The sequence below is a fragment of the Pipistrellus hanaki genome, assembly GCF_964339955.1.
Source record: "Pipistrellus hanaki genome assembly, chromosome: 16".
NCBI classification, from domain to species: domain Eukaryota; kingdom Metazoa; phylum Chordata; class Mammalia; order Chiroptera; family Vespertilionidae; genus Pipistrellus; species Pipistrellus hanaki.
The window spans coordinates 15,471,380-15,492,617 of NC_140518.1; the positions used below are offsets into that span (position 1 = coordinate 15,471,380).

The 21,238-nt window shown below is 59.6% G+C and overlaps 1 protein-coding gene across 7 annotated transcripts in view; it reads right to left on the reverse strand.

Annotated features, from left to right (window-relative positions):
* The window catches only part of AXIN2 (axin 2), a 58,613-nt gene that overhangs the window by 4,202 nt on the left and 33,173 nt on the right, over positions 1 to 21,238 (reverse strand). For 6 of the 7 annotated variants that reach the window (XR_014793139.1, XM_084864081.1, XM_084864079.1 and 3 more), the window contains exons 3-9: positions 15,067 to 15,207; positions 6,548 to 6,650; positions 4,078 to 4,218; positions 3,453 to 3,979; positions 2,594 to 2,833; positions 1,979 to 2,074; positions 615 to 782 (exon numbers count right to left, since the gene is read on the reverse strand). Coding sequence is in view for 6 of the 7 variants with exons in the window: in XM_084864081.1 (XP_084720207.1) it covers positions 615 to 782; positions 1,979 to 2,074; positions 2,594 to 2,833; positions 3,453 to 3,979; positions 4,078 to 4,218; positions 6,548 to 6,650; positions 15,067 to 15,207 (1,416 nt within the window). In the remaining variant the exon portion in view is untranslated. The remainder of the gene's footprint in view (positions 1 to 614; positions 783 to 1,978; positions 2,075 to 2,593; positions 2,834 to 3,452; positions 3,980 to 4,077; positions 4,219 to 6,547; positions 6,651 to 15,066; positions 15,208 to 21,238) is intronic. The other variant, XM_084864082.1, reaches the window with a different exon arrangement.

Genomic DNA, 21,238 nt, shown 5'->3' on the forward strand with positions numbered 1-21,238 from the left:
GAGCCTAGAACCCGAGCAAGTGTCCTGACAGGAACCAAACCGTGACTTCCTGGTTCACAGGTGGGTGCCCAACCAGGGACCCCACGGGCCCGGCCTGGCCCCCCTGTGTTATGACAGAACAGCACCTGCTTCACGTGACTCGCAAGACGGAGGAAGGCAGCTCTTGAGGCAGGAGAGTGAGGAAGAGGAACACTGCCTGCCCTTCCAGGCCACGGCCTCTGCCCTTCCCCAGGCCTGCAGTGTGTGGGCGTCTCTCCACACCCACGCCAGGACAGCAGTCTTCTGGTCCCCTAATGGGGCTGTGTGTCCGTTTCTCTCTATTCCCCCTCCCCCCTCCCCCCCACACCTCTCTCCCTTCCAGGCGAGTCCCGTAAGGTGGTCCCAGCCCAGCCCTCCTCCTGCCACCGTCCCCCTCAGCATCCTGCCCTCCCCACTGCTGCTGCTATTTCTGAGAGCGGTGAGGGAGCGAGGGAGCGAGAAGGTGGGAACAGCAGGTGGCAGCCCCCTCCACGGCCTCCCCAGACTCCCATCTCCGTGGCCCCTCCCAGGGCTGGCCAGGTCGGCGCAGTCCCTCGGCTCCTGGCTCTGAGCGGAGAGAAGCCAGGGACTCTTACCTATAGTTCCCCTTTTTGCTGAGCTGCTCTTTAAAGTGGCCCAGGGTCAGGCTCTGCGCCTTCAGCATCCTCCTGTACGGGATCTCTTCCCCGCAGAAGAAGTACGTGAGGACCAGCTCGCTGGCCTGGAGCGCGAGGACCCCCGCCGGCTTCTTTGGCTCTTTGTGACTGAAAGGAAGATGCAGCACAGCGAGCTCAGTCTCTGAAGGCAGCGAGCGAACAGGCGGCACGCAAACACACACACACACACACACACACACACACACACTCTCCAAACACGGTCTCCAGAGGTAAAGGGATCCCCATGTCAGAGGCTGGCAGCCTCTGGTGAGTGCAGTCCACCCCAGGTCACCGTGTGGGGCACAAGCAGGGACAAGCCCCTCGCGGTTGCACAAATTGCTCCTGTTTCTCCTCCTGCTACCAAACAGGGGGACAGAGCAGTCTCTCTCCGGTCAGCACCCATGGGGGCCTCCTATCACAGAGCCCCGAGGACACTCCTGCTCAGGGCGCCCTGGAGACAAACTCCGTGCACCCCCCGGGATGGCACGGCTGGAGCGCCGCGCCCCCCCCCCCCCCCCGTTGTGTGTGTGTGTGTGTGTGTGTGTGTGTGTGTGTGTGCGTGGTGAGCCCACAGTTCTGCCGACCCTCCTCCATTTATCTGGGGTTTTGGTAGAGTGGCTTGAGAACAAAAACAAAAAAAACAAGCTCGGGCTGGAACCGCCGGTAGACGAAGGTCAACCAATGAACGCAAAAGGGCGCAGGGGGTGGCTCGCTCGGGACTTCAAACACGGCTCACTGCTCGTGAGGAGGCAGCTGAGGAAAAACCACTTTAATCATTCAGACCCGGTCAGCGCTCTCCAGCAGCTCTCTTTCCACACGCGCCACCCTGTCAGCCCTCTCCGTCCGCGTGGGGAGAGGGCACGCTGACAGAGGGCCTCGCAGTGCCACCAGGGGAGACGCTGTTTGCCCTGAGCAAAACCACGAAGGCCGCCCTCCCTCCACCTCCGCGGCGACGGCCAGCCACCTTCCCGCTCCGTGTGGCCCAGAGGCCTCCCCTGTGCTCTCATCCGGGTTTGGGGACCTTCTGATGAGGTGCCAGGCCTCAGCCTCCGGTCAGCGTGTGCGGGCCCCAGCGTGTGGAGGAACCCTGGTGCCCACGTCCCCGTGCGTGGCTCAGTCCAGGCAGACTTCTCAGGATCCTAACGTACGGCAACAGCCATGTTCCCTGTTCCTCGTCACTAACATGTTAACATCGGGGCGGTTACGTGGTTAAAAAAAAAGGTTTTCGAAAATCGCCCAATGCCGATCGTCAACACCCCTGAAACGTAAACCGACGGCAGGGCGGTCAGGGCACAGACACTCACTCTTCTGCGGCCAGGCCTGGGGCGGAGAAGGGCGTGGCTCCTGTCTGGCCCGTGGCCACGTGGCTCCTGTCCCTCTGCTGGCTGGCCACGCAGCACCTGGGGACACACCGGGGTGAAGGGGTCAGAGGGAAGCCGGCGTCCCCAGGGCCGACGGGGAGCGGACAGAAAACGCCCGTCTGTGGCCTTGTAAACAGACACAGACCTGCCTCCCAGCCACGGAGACCCACGGGAGCCTGGTGCCCGCAGTGGCTGTAGGTGGCCCGGAAGAGGCCTTGGGAACGGCCCTCCTGAGCCCTCGGGGGGAGGACCTGGGGCAGACCCTGCGAGCCAGGCAGAGGGCGGCAGGCCCCACAGTCCCCATGGGCTCAGTCACGGCTTCGCATCTGCTCAGCGGACCAGGCTTACACGGTCCGGGCATCGGTAAGGAATGGGGTCTGGAGGAATGACCGCACGGCGTGCCTCCCAGATCCCGGCTAGCTCTCCCGGACGAATGAAACGAAAGGCAACCGTTTCTAGAAGCTGGAGGGGACAGTGTGACACGGCCAGAAAAGGGCCCTTCCCTCAGCCCCAGGCCAGGTCCCTCCGTCCACGCCCTCCACCCCAGCGCCCACTCACCGCTGCTTCGGGGGCTTGGACACCTCGGCCAGCCGGCGGCAGGCCTCCTCCAGCTGCGCCAGCGTGTTGGGAGGCGTCAGGGGCGGCATGGCGGGGTCCTGGGCAAACAGGTGGGCGCGGGCGGCAGCTCGGGAGTGCCCGCCGCCGCCGCCCCCCCACAGGTGGTGCCGGCCGGGGCGCTCGGCGGCGGGGGGCCCCCGGACGGACTCCGCGGGGGATGCCTTCTTTGTGCTCTGGGCGCTGAGCGGGAGGGAGGGCGGGGAGAGAAAGCAGGAGGAGAGAGAAACTGGGTCAGGAAAACTGGAAAATGTGACTTCAAGAGCAACTTCCCTATTCAGCCTTCAGAGAGGAGAAAAAAAATAACTCCCATAACACAGACGGGGGGCGTTGCCAAAAGCATGGCATTTTTGCGGTCCGCTCCGGCCAGCGCTTAATATTAAGACGGCAGCGGCGGGAGCAAACAGTCACATGTGTTTCCGGCCGCCGGCAAAAATAGCCGACCCCACGGCTCCTCCGGCAGAGGCCTCCGGGGGTGGCGCCGGGGGCGTGTTTACCTACGGGGCCCGGGCTTGCTCGGCCCCTCGGTCTCCAGCATCCACTGCCAGACATCCTGTGCCCCGTCTCCCCTGGGCAGGGTGCTGCCTCGGCTGCCGCTGCGGGGACCCGAGAACCACACCCCTAACCTCTCTGGGACGCCCCCCTGCCCCCCGAAAGATGGGACGGTGGTGGTGGGGCGGGATGAGATGCACCTGTTCCCCCTGCCTCCCCACCCTGTGCACCCTCCTCCCTTCCTGGAAGCAGCATGCCCCTGACCTCTGACCTCACCCACCCCCGGGACAGCCGGCCCCCGGACACTCACCCGAAGTGCTCGGCGGGCCCGGGCTCCAGCGCCTTGGGGTGGCTCCTGCCCTTGGGGTAGCCGTAGTACTCAGGGCCCCCGGGGCAGAAGCAGCGCACCCTGTGGGCGGCCTCGGCCTCCATCTCCTCCTTGGTCTTGGGGACGGCATGGTGGTGGATGTAGTGGTGGTGGACGTGCTTCGTGGTCTGCTTGGTCACGAAGCCCTTGGCCCCGAGGAGGGGGCAGCCGGCGGGCGAGGCGGCGGCGGCGGCGGGGGGCAGCTTGGCCCCGGGGGGCAGCAGGGGGTGGTACGGCGGCTGGTGGTGGTGGTGGTGGTGGTGGTGGTCGGGGGAGCGGGCGCGGGGACTGGAGCGGCCCACGCCGGGAGACTGGCAGCCGGGGGTCTTGAGGACCCGGGACAGGTGGTCGTCCAGGATGGTCTGCGGGTCTTCCTCGTAGCTGCCGGAGGGCAGGAGGGAGAGGGGGTGCTGGGGGGGCGCCCCATCCCGCAGGCCCAGCACGAGCTCGGGACCCTCCTTCTCCTCGTCCTGGAAGGGGAGGCGGCAGAAGAGGGCGGTGAGCAGGGGGGGGGCCTGGCACGCGTGGGGACCGGGCGGGCGGGCAGGCGGGGCCGGGCCGGCACTACCTCGCGCATCTGCTGCAGCCGCTCCTCCAGGCTGTGCCGGCTCGCCAGCTCCAGCTGCAGCTTCTCCAGCCGGGAGATCAGCTCGGCCGCGAAGGCGGCGGGGTCCACGGGGGTCATCTCCTTGGGCAGGCGGTGGGTTCTCTGCGGGGCGCGGGGAGGAGAGCGGGGGCACGCTTAGCCGGCCGGCGGCCGTGCCGGACGGACAGACGGACGGAGCTGCCCGGGCCGGCGGTGTGCTCGGCGGCTCCGTCCGGTGCAGGCAGCGCGGCCGGCTGCCGGGGAGCTTTATGTGCCGGCGCCCGGCCTCATGGAGCGCCATGGGCCCCGCCGGCGCTGGCCGTGGGCAGGAGCAGTTGGTCGCACTCCGAGGGGCCCCGCTTGTTCTCTCTGTAGTACAACCAGCCCATCAGTAGCGACTCTGAAGTCGACAATCTTCAAAGACTGTTGTCAAACATCAAAAAAAGAGAGAGAGAGAGGCAGCCTCGGAGGTGGGGAGGGGAGAGAGCGACTCAAGGAATAAAAAAAAAGTGGAGTCTAAACAGAAAGGGAGTTGGAAATTTAAAAAAAAAAAAAAAGAAGAAGAAGAAATAAGATTGGGAGGGAGGTGGGGGCGGCCGGGGGAGGGGAGAGGGGGCGGCACGCGGCCGGATCAGAAGCGGCGGTAATTTATTTCCCGGCCGCACACTGCGCACCTTTGAGGCGGTGTTGTCTCCGCACTGTCCTAGATCTGCCGCCCCGCCCCCGCCCGCTCTTTGTGCGGGAAATGAAGAGAGCTGCTGCGGGCTAGTAGCAGAACACTGCTGAGCTTGGCTGCCTGAAGCCGCTCTATCAAGGGAAAGGGAACATCTCCAAATCAAGTGCGGAATATAAAAAGGCACCGAGACCGCCTGCCAAAAGCAGCAAACAGCGAGAACCCCCACTGCCGCCCGGCTCTCTCCCCCCCTGTCATCTCGCCCACCCTCCCTCCTCCTCCCCCGGTCCTGCCTCCTTCCTCATTTCCCTCTCGCTTTGCCCTTTCCTCTGGGGGGCGGCGGGGGCAGGCCAGCATGCCCCCCGCTGATGACCCTATAGCCTCGCCTGGTGACCCTTTGGCTGCAGACCCTGCTGCGGGGACAGAAAGCTGCCCCCCTCTGTAGGAGATGGTCCTTCTCACACAGGCAGGCTCCCTGCGGCTCCCCTCCCCACGAGGGGGCTGCCTCCTGGGGAACTTGGTCTGCACACCCCAGGACAAAGTCCTCCAGCAGACAAGCCTGGCTGTTAGGAGGTTTCTTTATCGATACACATATACCCCTGGCCTGTCAAAATTTTTTTTATGTCATCAATACTGTTGTATTTGGGGGGTAGTGCCATTGAGGAGGGGGATGCTGGAGGTCCCCAGAAAGCAATCGTAATGTGCTAATTTTAGGGCACGGCTCCGTCCGCCCCGGACTGTGCAGGGTTCCAGAGCGAGCCGCTCCGGCTGCAATCCGTGCACCGATGCAACTCAGGAGTAGCAACTCCAAGTGTTCCTTTTCCAAATGCAGCATAACCTGTGGGCCCGTTGGGTCCTCGGGAAGGACTCGCCAACACAGGTGCTGCTCTAAGCTGGGCACGCCCCCCGCTCTGCCCCCAGGGGCAGCACCCTTGCAACCTGCATCTCGGAGCACTGCCAGAGGCACAGCCCTGAGATGTACAGGGGGCACCTACGGGCTGCCCTGCAGACCCGGAAAGAGAAGGGAGGGCGCAGAGGGGTCCTTCATGCCAGGCTGGCCTCTCATCGCAACCGCAGGAGGAAGAGGCTCTCGCGACCCTCGCTGCCAGCACTGTGCTCGTGCAGCTCGCACTGGGTGCAGAGCCTAGGGCAGGAGCTGAGCCACGGTGGGGGGGTGGACAGACCCGGTACTATCGCTGCCCTCCGGGGCCTCAGGTCAGCAGGAGAAATGGCCACGTCAGTAGACACGTGGGTGATGTAGACGACTGAGCCACGCAGTCCACACAAGAATGTCCCAGGGATGAAATTTTCCTCCCACAGGAAGCACATTTCTCGAGCCTCCTCTTCCTCATCCATCCAATCAATCACCAATCAACAAGCGCCTGCTATGCGCCAGGCACTGTTCGTTTCTGCACAGGGAGGCTACCAGAAGAGGCAAAACTCCCTGCCCTCAGGACGCTCCCAGCGGGACCAAGGAGAAGCGTGGGCGACCTGCTCTCACGTCCTGGCTTCCCAGAGGAACTGCTTTGGTCTCTTTCTCACAGAGAATTGTCTTTTATGAACGGAGGAGATGGAAGGGTTCGGGAAGGTCAAGTCAAGCTCCCCTCTGCTCAGCATCACAACCCAAGGAACCCCATGAGCACGCCTGCCTGGTCTCCCCTCCCACCCCGTTCCCAGCAGGCCCAGCACGGCCCCTCCCACGGCCTCCATGCCCCGCCTCCGCCCAACCCCTGGCTCGGTGGCCGGACACCATCACCGCCCCCTCTAGGCTATACTCACCGGGAAATGAGGTAGAGACACTTGGCCATTGGCCTTCACGCTGCGATGCATTTCTCTCTGGAGCTGTTTCTTACTGCCCACGCGGTAAGGAGGGATTCCATCTCTGAGGGGAAAGACAGAACCCGCAGGCTCACGAAATGCTCAGGTCCCACCAAGGATGGAGCCTCGCACCTCCCAGTGCCCCCTGCCCCCCGGCCACGGCTGTCCCAGGGCCAAGCCGCCTGCCCACCAACCCTCTCTGCAAGGCCTTCCTCTCGGGTGCAGGATCCCCGACTTGGAAAGAGGGTGGTAAGCTCATCGCCCAGGCTGTTCTCTCGGAGTGAAGACGCCCCATTTTACAGGTGCCTGAAGCAGGGGATCCCAAGACCCTTTGGGTCCCCCAACAATCTGTTGCCACCACAGCACACTACCCTGAACCAGGAAACCAGCCTTGTGGCGTGTACCAGGGCAGAACACAGCCGGCAGAGGGGCCAGACCAGAGGGCCACACCGGGAGTGAGTGAAGCTGTGCGTATACGTCTCCAACCTCAACCTCCTAGGCCAGTGGTCGGCAAACTCATCGGTCCACAGAGCCAAATATCAACAGGACAACGATGGAAATTTCTTCTGAGAGCCACATTTTTTAAACTTAAACTTCTTCTCATGCCACTTCTTCAAAATAGACTCGCCCAGGCCGTGATATTTTTGTGGAAGAGCCACACTCAAGGGGTCAAAGAGCCGCATATGGCTCTTGAGCCATGGTTTGCTGACCATGGTACCTAAGGTGTTTCCATATCTCTTCCTTGTACAAATCGCCAGCAGGGTGAGTTCGGGCTTTTTCCTTCCCTCCACTCCCATCCCAGCCAACAAAGTCTCAGAGCCGTGACCCATGCGGGCATGGGGACAAGCGCCCACTCTGCGGCATTCTGTGCAGATCATTCCAGTATGGGAGCACCTACCATGGGCCAGACCTCGTTCTAGGCACTGGGCATGTGAGCAGGGGAAAATGCAGGAAGCTTTAGTGCCCAGGCAACAAGCAAAAATAAAAAAAGCAAAACCTATAGTGTGTCAGAGGTGGTGATTACGATGAAACACAGGGCAGGAAACGGGGAGAGAGGACACTGTGGGGTGGGGCAGGCCAGCTGGTTCAAGGGGAAGTGTCTTGTGGACCGAATCCTGGCAAAGACCCGACTGAAGGCAGCGTGGGCCCCTCCGCCCCTCCTCACCGTATGTGAAAAGCACCAGTGGAGGAGGTGAGAGGCGCCGGCACTCGGTACCCCAGCTAGTCCTCCCCAGAAACACCGCCTGGAGCGGCCGTGACTTTTTATTTTTTTTAATTTTATTTATTTTTAAAAAATATATTTTATTGATTTTGTACAGAGAGAAAGGGAGAGAGAGAGAGAGAGAGAGAAACATCGATGAGAGAGAGTCATCGATCAGCGGCCTCCAGGACACCCCCCACTGGGGATGTGCCCGCAACCAAGGTACATGCCCTTGACCGGAATCGAACCCGGGACCCTTCAGTCCGCAGGCCGACGCTCTATCCACTGAGCCAAACCGGTTTTGGTGTGTCTGTGACGTTTTAGAGAAGAATTTCATTCTCGAGAGCAGCTGAATGGACAGGGGGGTACGATCTTCCCATCGGGGCCCCTTCCGGAGGTGAGAGCCTCATGCTCACACCGCTCCCTCCTGAATCGTCCTTGCAGGCTGCTGATATTGAAACGAGGTGCCTGGCTGTTCCCTCTCCCTGGTGTCTTATTCACGGGAGGGAGGGTGGTTCGGCAGCCGTGGGTGAAACCAGCAGCGCCTAGAAGGACGCGGGAGCGAGCCGGGGGCTGACCTCTGGCCCCTTATCTATCAGCGAGGCCCTAGGATTCAAGCGGCCGCGTTCTCCGGAAGTCTGCTGCCCGAGGCTGGACAGGGCCCGGCGGGGGATACGGGTCACAGCAGATCGGCGATCTGATAGCCGGACCTTGGCTGAGAAGCACCTGAGGGTGCAGGGCAGGAGATCGGGACTTAAGTACGGCCTTAAACACACCGAGTCCTGTCCCAGAGGCCAGCCAAGGGCAGAGGCAGCGAGCGCCGTGGGAAGCGGCAGCCACGGGCAGGGCAGGGCAGGTCGCCCGGACAGTCTCCTGCCCATGAGGCCGGGGCCTGGCTGGGGCCTGGAGGCCGGGGAGGATACAGGTTCCAAGGCCGGAAGCTGAGAGGCCCACCTGGCGCTTATGGACTGAAACTCGACGTTTTCACCTTGGGATCGGAGGAGCCCGGGCTCTCCAGAGCAAACCCTAATGAGTAGGAAGCCAGGTGACGGGTTCCAACCCAAGGCTGCTGGCCCCCACACACCGAGTTCCTCCTGGGGGCCCGACGTTCCCAACAGAACCCAACTTTGTCCTCACAAAACCCACGTCCACCACATGTGCGTGACCAGCGTCACGGTCAGCAGCGGGCAGTCCGGGGGTCACAGCCCAAGCCGCTGCGGGCTCAGCACAGGGGTCCCCACCACCTGGGCCTCCCGCGGCTGGGGAAGCAAAGCTCCTGACTGAACATGGGGCTGCATTTCCTAAGCCCCATGGGGTCCCCTAACATGCTGGAGAAACCAGTGGAGACCTGGTGAATGTTCTGGAAAGTCCTCTCCCACCACGTGATACTCACTGGCTAGAGGACATGCCAGGAGAATCTCCTGGTCTCTAACCTAAATCTCTGTGGGGGAGAAGGGGAGTGGGGAGCAGTGGGTAGTGGCAGGCCCACAGAGTGGGGTTCATGCTGGTCTAACCACCCACCTCCTACTGCCCCAGGGCTGCAAGGCGCGGGCCTCACCCTTCTCTTGGCCAGCAGCAGCCCTTCTGGGACTTAAGAGGGTGGATGTCTCTGCGTTAGACCTCTTCCTGACAAACTTGGGGGACCAGGAGACAAGCATCCCATGACCTCACTGTGACCCCCCCCCAAGACTCCGTCCTCCAGTACTCTTTTCTCCTTCCCTCCCGGATGGAAATCAGTGGTCGGGCTCTTTGACCTCTGTCTTTTCCCACATGAGGGAGAAAGAAGAGAGAATTGGGGAGCATAAGCATGGGGACGAGAGGAAGCAGTTCACTGGCCCATCTGAAGGCCAGAGGAACAAATGCTCAAATGATGGTTTTTTATATATATATATATATATTTTTGTTTTGATTTTTATATATATATTATTGATTTTTTTTTGTTACAGAGAGGAAGGGAGAAGGATAGAGAGTTAGAAACATTGATGAGAGAGAAACATCCACCAGCTGCCTCTTGCACACCCCCTACCGGGGATGTGCTCGCAACCAATGTAGTATATGCCCTTGATTGGAATTGAATCCGGGACCTTTCAGTCGGCAGGCTGACGCTCTATCCACTGAGCCAAACCGGTGTGGCCAAATGATGGTTTTTAAGCACTGCCTCAACCAACCAACAAACTAACCAACATGCACACACGTGCGTGTGCATGCACACACATCAGCACCCCCATTCCACCACCTCCACCACCACCACCACCACCACCACCACCACCACCACCACCAGCACCCAACCCCCCAGGGCAGCTGATGGAGCCCCTCCCTCCAGAAGGGGCCCCTCCCCTCTGTATTCCGGCTCTAAGGTCTGTGATCCGCTCCCTGGCCGCTCAGAACTGCGGCCGAGGCCCGCGCTGCCCACCCCGCCCGGCCTCCCTTCATTACCGGCGTGTGAGCTAACGAGCTGGGCCGGAAGGGCCAGCTGCTCCCGGGGCACCGGCTCCAAGTGCGGCCTCCACCTAGCTGCCATCAGAACCGAGCCAATTAGCCCGGCCTTCGGGCGCGGCGGCGGGGCCCGGCCTAACCTGGACGCCGTCCGCCGGGGACTTTGAAAGAGCGGCCCCTGCACACGGGCGTCCAGCTCGGCCCGTTTGGCAGCCGCTCAGAGGCCTCTGATCACAGCCAACACCAAAGGCCCGGCTTTTAAGATAAGGTGATGTTTGAAGTTCACACGGAGGCTTTCACTGGTGTCCAAAGTAAACCCATAAATAAGATACAGGGAGATAAACATAAATAAGTCGCCTGCACCGCCCTCCGCGTGGGGCACGGATTTGGGGACCCCCAGGCGGGGCGGCCTTCGGGCCACGCCGCTCCCCGGGGCCCCTGCGATGCCCGCCCCCTGACCCGGGCACACCTGGGGGGCGGGGCGGTGAGGACCTGCTGTGCTGAGCTTGGCCTCTGCTTCCTCCTCTGAGGCCCAAGGCCCAGAGTGCCGGCCCTCCTACCTCCCATACGCCAAAGACGGGGGCTTAGGGCTTGGCTGGGAATCGGGCAGCTAACTTTCAAAAAGAAAAAAAGAAGGAGAAAAAAATGTAAAGCCATTTCTTCCGAGAAGGAGGGTTTCAGAGTAAGAGGCTCATACACCGGCCTTCGCAGAGGCCTGAGGACCCGGTCCCCGCCACCTGAACCGGGGCGTTTTCCCTGGCGGGAAAACAGAAGCCAGCATGGTTCCTTCACCGCCCCTGCCAGGCCCCACTGCCCAGGAACGGCCGGTGCGGCTGGCCCTGCCCCGCTCCCACCCGGCCCCCTGCGAAGGTCCCGGACCTCATTGGTCCTGGCGCGATTGAGACGATGGCTCCCCGGGCTTGTGTCTAATGAACTCCAACCTCCTGGAGTCTATTGAAGGCTGCCCGTGACCCCCGCGACCCCTCCACCGTCGCACCCCCCCTTCCAGCTCCCGGCAGGGCAGCCGGCCCCCTCTGCGCCCCGGCCGCCCCCTCCCCGCCCGGCCGGCCATTGTGCCCAGGAGAAGCAGCCCGCGCCTTTTCATGCTTTATGGGCGCTCCTATTCACGCGTTCAAGGGGATTTCAAAGGGCTGCTACCCTCTTATCCCCTCTAAGCTTCCCCGGACGAACAATGGGCTGAAAGCGATTCAGTTCGGCTTTTCATCCCCACACACTCTATTCCCTGCTCGGCACTCCCATCGGCACCAGGCCCACAACTGGCAGAGCTCTGCGGAGGGGTCTGATCCCAGCCCTGGGAATCCGGGGCGACCTGCCCGACACCGGGCAGATCACACACACTCAGGGCACGCCACGTCCCCGGGCAGGAGCGCGGGGAGGGCCTCCGGGACCCCCAGGGCCTGGCAGCTCGACACCCACAGACACGTCTGAGCCCAAACACGCGTCCCATCCGATGGGCTCTGGAGGCCCCTCTGTCCCCCACTCCGGGCAGCACCAGGCGGAGCCCCTGGACAAACGGTTCCTGAGAGAGGATGCCCCGCTCCCAGCTGGCCTAAGAAGGCCCCCGTGGGCCCAGCTGTCACGGCCCCATCTGGTTCCCGCCCACGTGGTTGGGAGGAAGCTCAGCGCCAGCCAGCGCTGGGCCCCCAGGTCTCTGACCCTCCCAGGCACCTGCTCTTGAGGTTGGCATCCTGGTTTGCTCACCCCCAAGCCCACCAGCTTCACCCTAGGCGGGATCCCCGAGGTTCTGCCAGTGGGGGCGCCAGAGAGAAAGCCACCACGTGAGGGCTCTGGCCCTGTGTGAAGTGGACCTCACTGGCCACAGGCTACCCTCCTGCCCAGAACAGCTGGTTCGCCAAGGCCACCTGTCTGATCCCTCTCTCAGCTCCGGGCCCACAAATTTTCTCTCTCTTTAAAAAAAAATATATATTTTATTGATTTTTTACAGAGAGGAAGGGAGAGAGATAGAGAGCCAGAAACATCGATGAGAGATAAACATCGATCAGCTGCCTCCTGCACACCCCCTACTGGGGATGTGCCCACAACCAAGGTACATGCCCTTGACCGGAATCAAACCCAGGACCCTTCAGTCTGTAGGCCGAAGCTCTATCCACTGAGCCAAACTGGCTTCGGCAAGGCCCACAAATTCTTTAGCTACAGGGGAGGAGGGAGATAGAGAGCCTTGAAGCCACCTCTGTAAAAGCGAGGAAGGTTTTCTTTGGGAAGGGGATGAAAGAAGGGGGGTGATGGGGAAGGGTGCAGGGGAGAAGTTAGAACTCGCTCCCTCCTCCCCTCCCCCCCAACCCATTAAAAAGTGTGGGTGATCGCTAATAAATGAAAATAAAAGAAACTCAAAGGCCTCATTATCCACTGGTCCAACAACACATCTCACGTTGGCAATGTGGGTGCTGGGGACGGCGGGGGGGGGGGGGGGCGGGGGGGGGCTGGCGGTGGCAAAGGGCAGGGGCCAGTGTCTGGCCTGGAGCTGAGACCAGTTCTGCCATGAGAGGCCATGGAAGCATGGGCCTCACTTCCACCTGTCAATCACAGGCCTGCCCACCTTCCCCATTGGGTCTTGTGAGGCTCAACCACGTATTGGGACCACGCCCAAGTCATCTCGTCATGAAGCCAGAAGGACACAGGGATGGGGGTGGAAATGAAATGCAGGCAAGGACCAGGAAGTTCTCTAAGAAAACTGCACAGAAGCCTTCCGAAAACTGCCTGTGACTTTGGGAGTCACTCCATGCCCTCATTCAAATCCGACTTAACCTATTTCACACATAATGCTCCCATCCCACGCCGCCCCCAGAACAACAACAGCTGAGGGAGTAGTGCTACCAGCAGCAAGCGCACAACGGCAGCAAACTAACAAAAACCACAGTAGTCAGGGTGACGAGAATAAGAAAAACTAGTTTTGAAAATGGGAGGGGGTCCCGACCAGTGTGGCTCAGTGGTTGAGCATCGACCTATGATCTAGGAGGTCACGATTCAATTCCCAGTCAGGGCAGATGCCCAGGTTGCAGGCTCGATCCCCAGTTGGGGGGCATGCGGGAGGCAGCCAATCAATGATTCTCATCGATGTTTGGATCTCTCCCTCTCCCTTCCTCTCTGAAGTCAATAAAAATGTACATTAAAAAAAATATATATATGGGGGGGGTGTTCAATACCACATGTAGGGGCAGAGAGCCTGATATAACCTTATAAATCTATGAGATAATACAACATAGAATGAAAACAAATATTGATATTAATTATTTGGATCAAGAAATACATTATGCCTACCTAATACTATTCCTTAAAGACAGAGTAGAGATGTATTAAGAACTATGTCCATCAAAGGGTAATTTTCCTCAACATGGGTACTTAAGAAGGAGTCCAGTCCGACTTACTTCTGTGGAACTAACTCCTCATTCCTCCACGCTGGAGGGAAAATGTGTACCCTTCCTTATTGTTTCTCAAGGCAAAACGGCTATTCTCTTATTAAAGCAGGATGCTTCACCCTAAGGATCTCTCCCCTCACCACCAGGGGAATCTGAGGTGACACTGTTAAAGCCACCAGGATTTTAATCAATAGTAGAGTCCCAAGCCAGCCTCATCAACTCTCCTTCTAACTAGCTCCATGCCAGAGACTAAGCCACAGGACCAACAAAAAGCGTATCATCTCAGACAAACCGGGAGAACAGGCAGCCCGGCTTTTAGGAGGGTGAGAGGAACGAGCTCTAAGTACGCCAGAACTCACACAGCTCTGTGGGCTTGCCTTTTCAAACTGTTCCCTCCGTGGGGAAAGTCCCACTCCAAAAACACGTGCAGGAAAGCCTTCCAAGAACGTTTCTAGAATAGTTCTCCACGGGGTGTGGGTGAAAAGCTCTTGAGGAAGTTTTGCCCAAGGTCAGGCTCTCCCTCCAGTCTCCTGCCTCAGAATCCCAAGGGATGGCAGGAGGAGGGGAGACCCAGCCCACCACACATGCACGCACGCACACACGCATGCACGCACAGACTATGAAATTCACATAGTATGTACGCTGTTCGCCATCCAGACATCACCAATGCATGACCACCAATGACCTGAAGCTCACAGCATGGCCCCGCCCGCTGCCCTGCTGCCCTCCGCGGGCCACCTGGATGACCTGAAGGCTTTCAGAAACCAAAGTCATCCACCTGCAGAAGGGCCAAGGTCAGACTGGGCTGTGGAGGGAACCCGAACTTGGGTTAGAACCCCGACCCGACACAGAGCAGGCATTCCGCCGAGACTCACGCAGTTGAAGGATGCCCATGTGAGCACATTCATGAGGGAAATTGACACGTTTTGACATGCATTCTATGTGAATGTCATTGTGTGTGTGTGTGTGTGTGTGTGTGTGTGTGTGGTGGGCTGGGATCCCCATCTCCTGCCATCTCCTTCCATGCCTTTTCCTTCAAACACAATGAACTAAACACAAACCCTTTTTGATGCCACCCTGTCCCCCACCTGTTGGTCCTATGGAACCCGGCTTTCGAGGCCAACCCAGCACTTCTGCCCACGGGGAAGGCAGGCACACCGACAACCCAAAGATGTGCTGTGACACCCAAGGAACGTGCAGATCTTCATCTTCGCCGTCCACGTGACCTCAGTTTTCTTCTGTGAAGGTACCACCCACCCCACCTTCCCTTCGAGGCTCTCAGCTCAGCACCACCCCACCTGCCGTGTCACCCTCCTCCACCACCCAACACACGTCCGCAGATGGGATCTGCAAAGCCAGGGGAGGCCGGCCGAGGACTCTGGCCGGCGCGGGCCCTGCGAATCGCATGCCGACCATGTGCATGGCGGGGACACCGGAATACTTACACGCTACTGTCCGTCATGGACATGGAGTCGTCAGTCAGGGCGTCGCTGGATATCTCGCTGTCGTTGGCGCTGGTGGCCGGCGCGAAGACGTAGCCGGAACCTACGTGGTACGGGTTGACGGGATCGCTCCTCTTGAAGGACCTGCGGGGACAGGACGACAGCGGTGCGTCACGGAGGCTCAGCGGGAACCCCGGTCGTCAGGTGGCCCCAGGACAGGGCACAGTCCCACAATCCCCTCCGTGGCCACCTGCTGCCCAGGGCCAGGCGCTCTCTGGGCAGAAGGCAGGGGCCTGTAAGACACGGATTGGCCCTGGGAGAGAGCAGGCCGGGTCCCTCTGCCCCCGAAGGAGGATCTGCCAGGGGACGGAGGACCCCAGAGGCAGCCAGGGGACCCTACCAGGTTCTAGACACACACTCCCATGTGGGAAGGATCAGGACTCTGGTCTTGGAGGGGAGGCTGTGGAATAAAGAGGGGAGTGAGGGCATGGAGGCAGGGCATCTTCCTCCTCCCTGTCCCCTACCAAAGCCAGCGCCCAGGGAATACAATGTCAGGGTCCTAAGGTGTCTTCCATTTCCTCGGGAGCTGGCAGCATAGTTCTGAGACGCCAACACTTAGAGGCCTCCTTCGCATTTTGACTTTGGGGCAGTGAGTGGACAGATGGCACAGGAAGTTCAGGACCATGTTTAGGACTTGCACCCCATCCTCAGCTGGGCCTCTGTGTGCCCCCCCCACCCCAGTCTTCATTATCCCAGGCTGGCTAAGGCTGGGGGTTTAAAACGATGTTCCAAAGGAGGGTCCAGGCCCCTCCTCCGGTGTCCCCCCCTTCTGTTGCCGTGGCCTCTGCCGCTCCATGTCGCCCTCTTGATCTCCTCCCAGAACAACCAGCGTGCCTGCCTCCTGCTGAGCCGCACTCTCCTCTGTGTCACCGGCGAGGGCCTTACATGTGAGGGGAGAGCAGGAGGCAGGGCCACGTGGTCCTGGGGCTGCAGGAAGGGCCCGGGAAGCCTGAAGTCGCAGGGGGCTCCTTTACAAAGACGGGCAAACTCCACGGGGCCCCCCAGTCTGTGCCAATGACAAAGAAACCATCCGGAGGGGAACGGAGGACTCGGAGAAAAGGCCACGGCCCCCCATCAGGCCACGGCCCCCCATCAGGCCACTGCGACTGGTCTTACAAAGATGGCCTCCCTCGGGCTGGCAGAAACAAGGGGCCCATGAAAGGCCAAAGCAGCCTTACGCTCACCCACCATGTGTCCGGCACCGCACTGGACTGTGGGTGTACCAGCCCCCGTCTCTGGCCGCCTGGTACCCAGGGCCTGGTAAGGGGGGGTGTCACCATATGTGGGGAGAGAGTGGGCACCACGAGGGAGGTAGACCGTGTAACTGCAGGCCCGTGAAGAGGAGCACGCCTGTATCCTCATCATCTCATCTAATCCTCAGGGCCCCCTGGGGGGAGGAGCTGCCCCCGTGCCCATGCTACAGGTGTGCCCGGGGTGGGCCCACAGCACAGCAGCCTGGCCTGGACCAAGAGCCGGTACGAGTGGGCATGGGATTGATGTATTGGGCGCTCTCGTTTGCTTCCTAATTCAAAGACGAGCCTCAACGTTTGTTTAAGAAAGCTCCAGAACAAGAGGCAGTAAGTAGAGTGACCTGGTAGAGGCGATCCTGGGAGAGATAACGGGGATGTTTCTAGCTGGATGGTGACAAGGTGACCTCCCCTGGGGGGGAACAGGAATTCGCTGGTGGTGTGGCTCAGTGGTTGATCGTAGACCTATGAACCAGGAGGCCATAGTTTGATTCAGACAGGGCACATGCCCAGGTTTTGGGCTTGATCCCCAGTAGGGGGCGTGGATAAGGCAGCCAATCAATGATTCTCTCTCATCATTGATGTTTTTCTCTCTCTCCCTCTCCCTTCTCCTCTCTGAAACATTCCTGCCCAGTCTGTGGGAGTAAGGGGACTGACGGAGCTAGTTGGATCAGGAAGGGGCAGGAAGAGGAGGGGGCCTGAGCTTTTCCCAGCAGCATGAGTGACTGAGAGAGGGTGCACCAGTTGGGCTGGAAGGAGGGGTGGGGGCAGACAGGGAGCTGCTGCCACAATTCGGTATGAGAGCCGGAATGGGGCAGGTGCCCGACAGACCGAATGGGACAGAAGAAGAGGAGGAGGACGGTCCCAGCCTTTAAGGGGCTTGTAGTAGGAGTGACAGCACGAACAAGGTAAGTCACATTCAGAGTCATAACATTTTAGAGTCAGAATGAACCTTAGACATTATCTAAACCAACCCCCTTGTTTAGAAATGTTGATAAAAACCAAGAGCTGCGATTGGTTGAGTACTAAGTATGGGTGGGGTCTTTGTTCTTGTCATTGATGTTGATGGAGCATCTGCTGCCCAATCATCTTTCATCCTCACAAACATCCAGGAAATACAGTAATGAAAACCCGGGGGGGGGGGGACCCCAAAGCCTTCTGGGAGGCCCACAGGCTGAGGACGGGGCCACGTGGAACCCACAGCTGGACTCCCTGAGAAGCCTGACTGGCAGGCACCTTGGTTCATTCTACTGAACCCGGCGGGAACTTACAGCCAGACCTCAGAGGTGTTATGTAGACGCAGCATCAGCTGGGAAGTGCAAAGGGGGAAAACACTGCAACGGAGCCTGTCAAATGCCTTGGGTGCCCGGCCCCGTTCTCCTGTCCACGAAGGGCAAGAAACCTTACCACCTCCCAGGATTTCTTATGACAATCCAATGAGGAGGGTAAGATCGTCCCTGCCTCAGAGCTGGTCCCCATGTCCTTCACCGGGGATTCCCAGGCACCAGGGCTAGAGAGGAGCAGTGACAGGGGGCGAAAAGGCAACTGGTTTCTCTGGAGAAGAGGAATGGGGTGTGACTCAGTGAAAACAGTCTCCTCGGTGACAAGGGAGCTAAAGGAGAAGAAACCGGTCCTGTTTGGCATCAAAGGCAAAACAAGAGGAAACGGGCTCCTGGGCTTCTGAAGCCAGAGAGAGGAGCATGTGCTGCGTGGTTAGGGTCCAGGTGGACCCAGGCCGCGGACGGGGCAGGTTACGGAATTGCCCGCGTCTTTAAAGTCGCCCCGAGGGCCCCACTCTCCGGGGTGCTTGGATGGGGCCGCTGCTCAGAGCATGACGGACAGGATCACGGTCTCCAGGACCCCTTCCCGTCTTCAGGAACACGGTCAGGGGTGAGCCTCGGAAGCCCTCGATGGGAAACGGAAACCCAGAGGCTGGGAGCTGGGGCCAGCTTAGCGCCCGCCCAGCTGGGTGACACGGGCAAGCCCCAGCCCCGCGGCCGTGGGGTGTCCCCCTCAGACACAGCCGGCGGCATCGCGGGCTCAGGCCCTCCGAAAGGCCCAGGAGGGCACTGTACTCTGGGGGGAGTCGGTTTAATGCCCCAAAGACCAAGAGCCAACACACACTGAGCTCTTTCCCCGCTTTTCCCTCATGTTCTGAGCAGCTAACCAGACTGGAAGCTCCATGAGGGCCGGGCCCGACCTGACTTCCTCACGTGGGTCTGTCTGTCTCCCCAGCGCGGAGCGTCAGCGTGTGACACGGGGCAGGGGCACAAAACCTTGTTAAACCTCCTTAAAATGCCTGGGACCATCAGATGGGCTGCTTTGAAGTCGTTTTTTTTAGTCCAAACGCAAAGGACAAGATCAAAACAGCCTTAAATAGCATCCCAACGCCCCTTCCACCACTTCAGTGTTGCTATCTTTGAGGTGGTGTTAACATACCAACAAGGTCCCAAATGTAAGGGCTGTAATTCCACTTCCACAGGGAGAAAGTGACTCAGCCGGCATGCCTCCCCCTCCCGCCCAAACAAGACAGGCACCGAACCCAGACCCACGTGTGCTCCCGCGCTGCCCTCCTCGCACACACGGATCCCAAAATAAACGCGTCTCCCTTGGCTTCCAAAACAGAGGGCTCCTGTGTGGCCAGTCGTTAAACCCCGAATACGCGGCCGGCGCTCAGCTCAGGGGACTGCAATACAGTGTTTGGACTTTCCTGCAATCCTAACACGATGAGAGAGGAAGGAGGCAGGGTGTATGGGGGGGAGACAAACTCCGTTTTTAAGAACCCCGAACTTTGTCAAAAAGCACCACATAATTAAAAAATATGGACTGAAGCGGTTTCTTGGGATCACTTTCACACACACACACACACACACACACACACACACACGCGTGCACACACACAACGGAAAGAAACCCAGCCATGCTACGGTAATTGTACCCAGATGCTTTGATTATTTTTCTTCAGGACTGTTGTGCTCCCAGTTGCTGGCAGGGTTTTGAATTCCTAGGGCGAGCGGAGGCCTAGGGTACACATTCTGCACGGGGCGGACCAAGTGTGCGACTTCCATGTGCAGAGGGCTTTGGGCTGTCAGGTGGCCGAGGATCCTGGGATCTTATTTGCCTGGGAACCTTGTGCTGCTTTGCCCGTCCTTATCTCTTATCTGGATGAGAGGCTCAGGCCCAAGCCCCGCCCCAAACACCAGGCAAACCCCTCCAGAGAACACAGCAGGACTGACCTGAGGGGCCTCCTTCTGCACCCCACCCCCCAAAAAACACACAAAGAGCAATGCAACTTTTAAAAACATCATTTGCTTCTAAGGCCATGTGTTTAGAAGCCCTATGACAATTTACTCCCAAAGTCACTGTCCAAAGGGCAATACTGTCTTCGGGAAGCATTGGGCATGATCGGGGCATTCGGTGGGGGCGGGCACGGGAGAGTGTGGGGCACTTGGGCCCCGAGAACACAGCCACGTTTTCCTGGGTGTCTCAGCAAGCTGCCCGCCCAGCGCCCCCACCCTCGCCGTGGCCTGCTGCTTCCAGCCTATCTTTCCTCTGGCATCACTTTCTGTGATAGCGGAAGCCAAGCCCGGTTCCAATGGCTTCGCACAGACACGGGCCTCACCAGCGAGCTCTTTCAGGGAACAGGAGGCCCTCGGACCCAGCTGAGGTCCATCTGCTGGGCCCGCCTTATTCCAAGCGAGGCCAGCGCAGAGGGTCCGAGAGAGACAGAGGAGACCCGCCTCGGGCAGGGACACACGTGGGCCAGCGCAGAGAGGGAGGGAGGGCGGGGGAGGGGGAAGGACATGGGGGCGGCTCTGTGCACCCCGCACTGTCGCCTCCTTCCTAAAATAAACGCTGGGCCCGGCTCTGACCCCACAGCCCCCTGCGCACACACCTGGCCCCTCGGGGTGTGTTTACGGCCGGCCTTCTCCCACGTGCTTCTCCCCTCAGGTCGCTCTGGCTCTGGGTTATTTATAGAGACCATCCAAAGCCCAGGCCGCCCACGCAACTCCTGGCAAACCAGAGTCCTTCCCTCCGAGCATAATTCCTGCTCTTCCGCTCCAACTATTTATATTAAACCCGACACCAAATCAGTAAGGGCACAAACAAGTCCTTAAAAGCGAGGCTCCTCTGAGCGCCCAGGGTAAACACGGGGCCTGGAAGACCAGCCGGGGCTCTGGGCACCCGGCTGCCAGGACCGGGCCTCCCCGGCCGATGGAGGCAAAGCCTCAGCAGGACTCGTTTATTTACGTTTCATTCATCTCCCTCACTCCATAAAAGCCCGCCCCGTGGGCCAGGCACCGTGTTGATGAGTGAGTGAGTGAGTGAGTGAATTAGGAGGGAGACTTAAGGAACTAGCTAGATCCCTACACCCCAGGAACCAGCTGGGAAGAACAGACGTCCGTTCAGCAGGCAGAGAAAGCTGAGGCAGGACCTGGGACGCTCTAACACATTCCAATGACCGTGGGCTAGAGCCCAGGAGTCACTCTTTGAAAGTGGTATCTTCACCTGACTGCCCTCTGCACGTACCCAGTGGTTAACACCATCAAATCACACTAATTATAACACTTAATACGGACCTCTGTTCAAAACATCCTACTGGCGACCTGTGACCTAAACAAAAAGGATGGCGCCCACTCCTTGGATGGGGTCCAGAAAGGCTTAAACCCGGGTAGTTAGTCCATGGTAGACAGAGCCAGGACCCGGTCTTTTAAATACTTTGGGACACCCCCAAATACACAGGAACACCTTGCATGTTAACACGAAATTTGGCTATGGCTTAGAATTCTCTTTGGCAATGCCCCCCGCCTAAGATATCTGGGCTTCACGAAGTCCTGGTCCGATATTTCATCTCAGCCCAGCCGCGG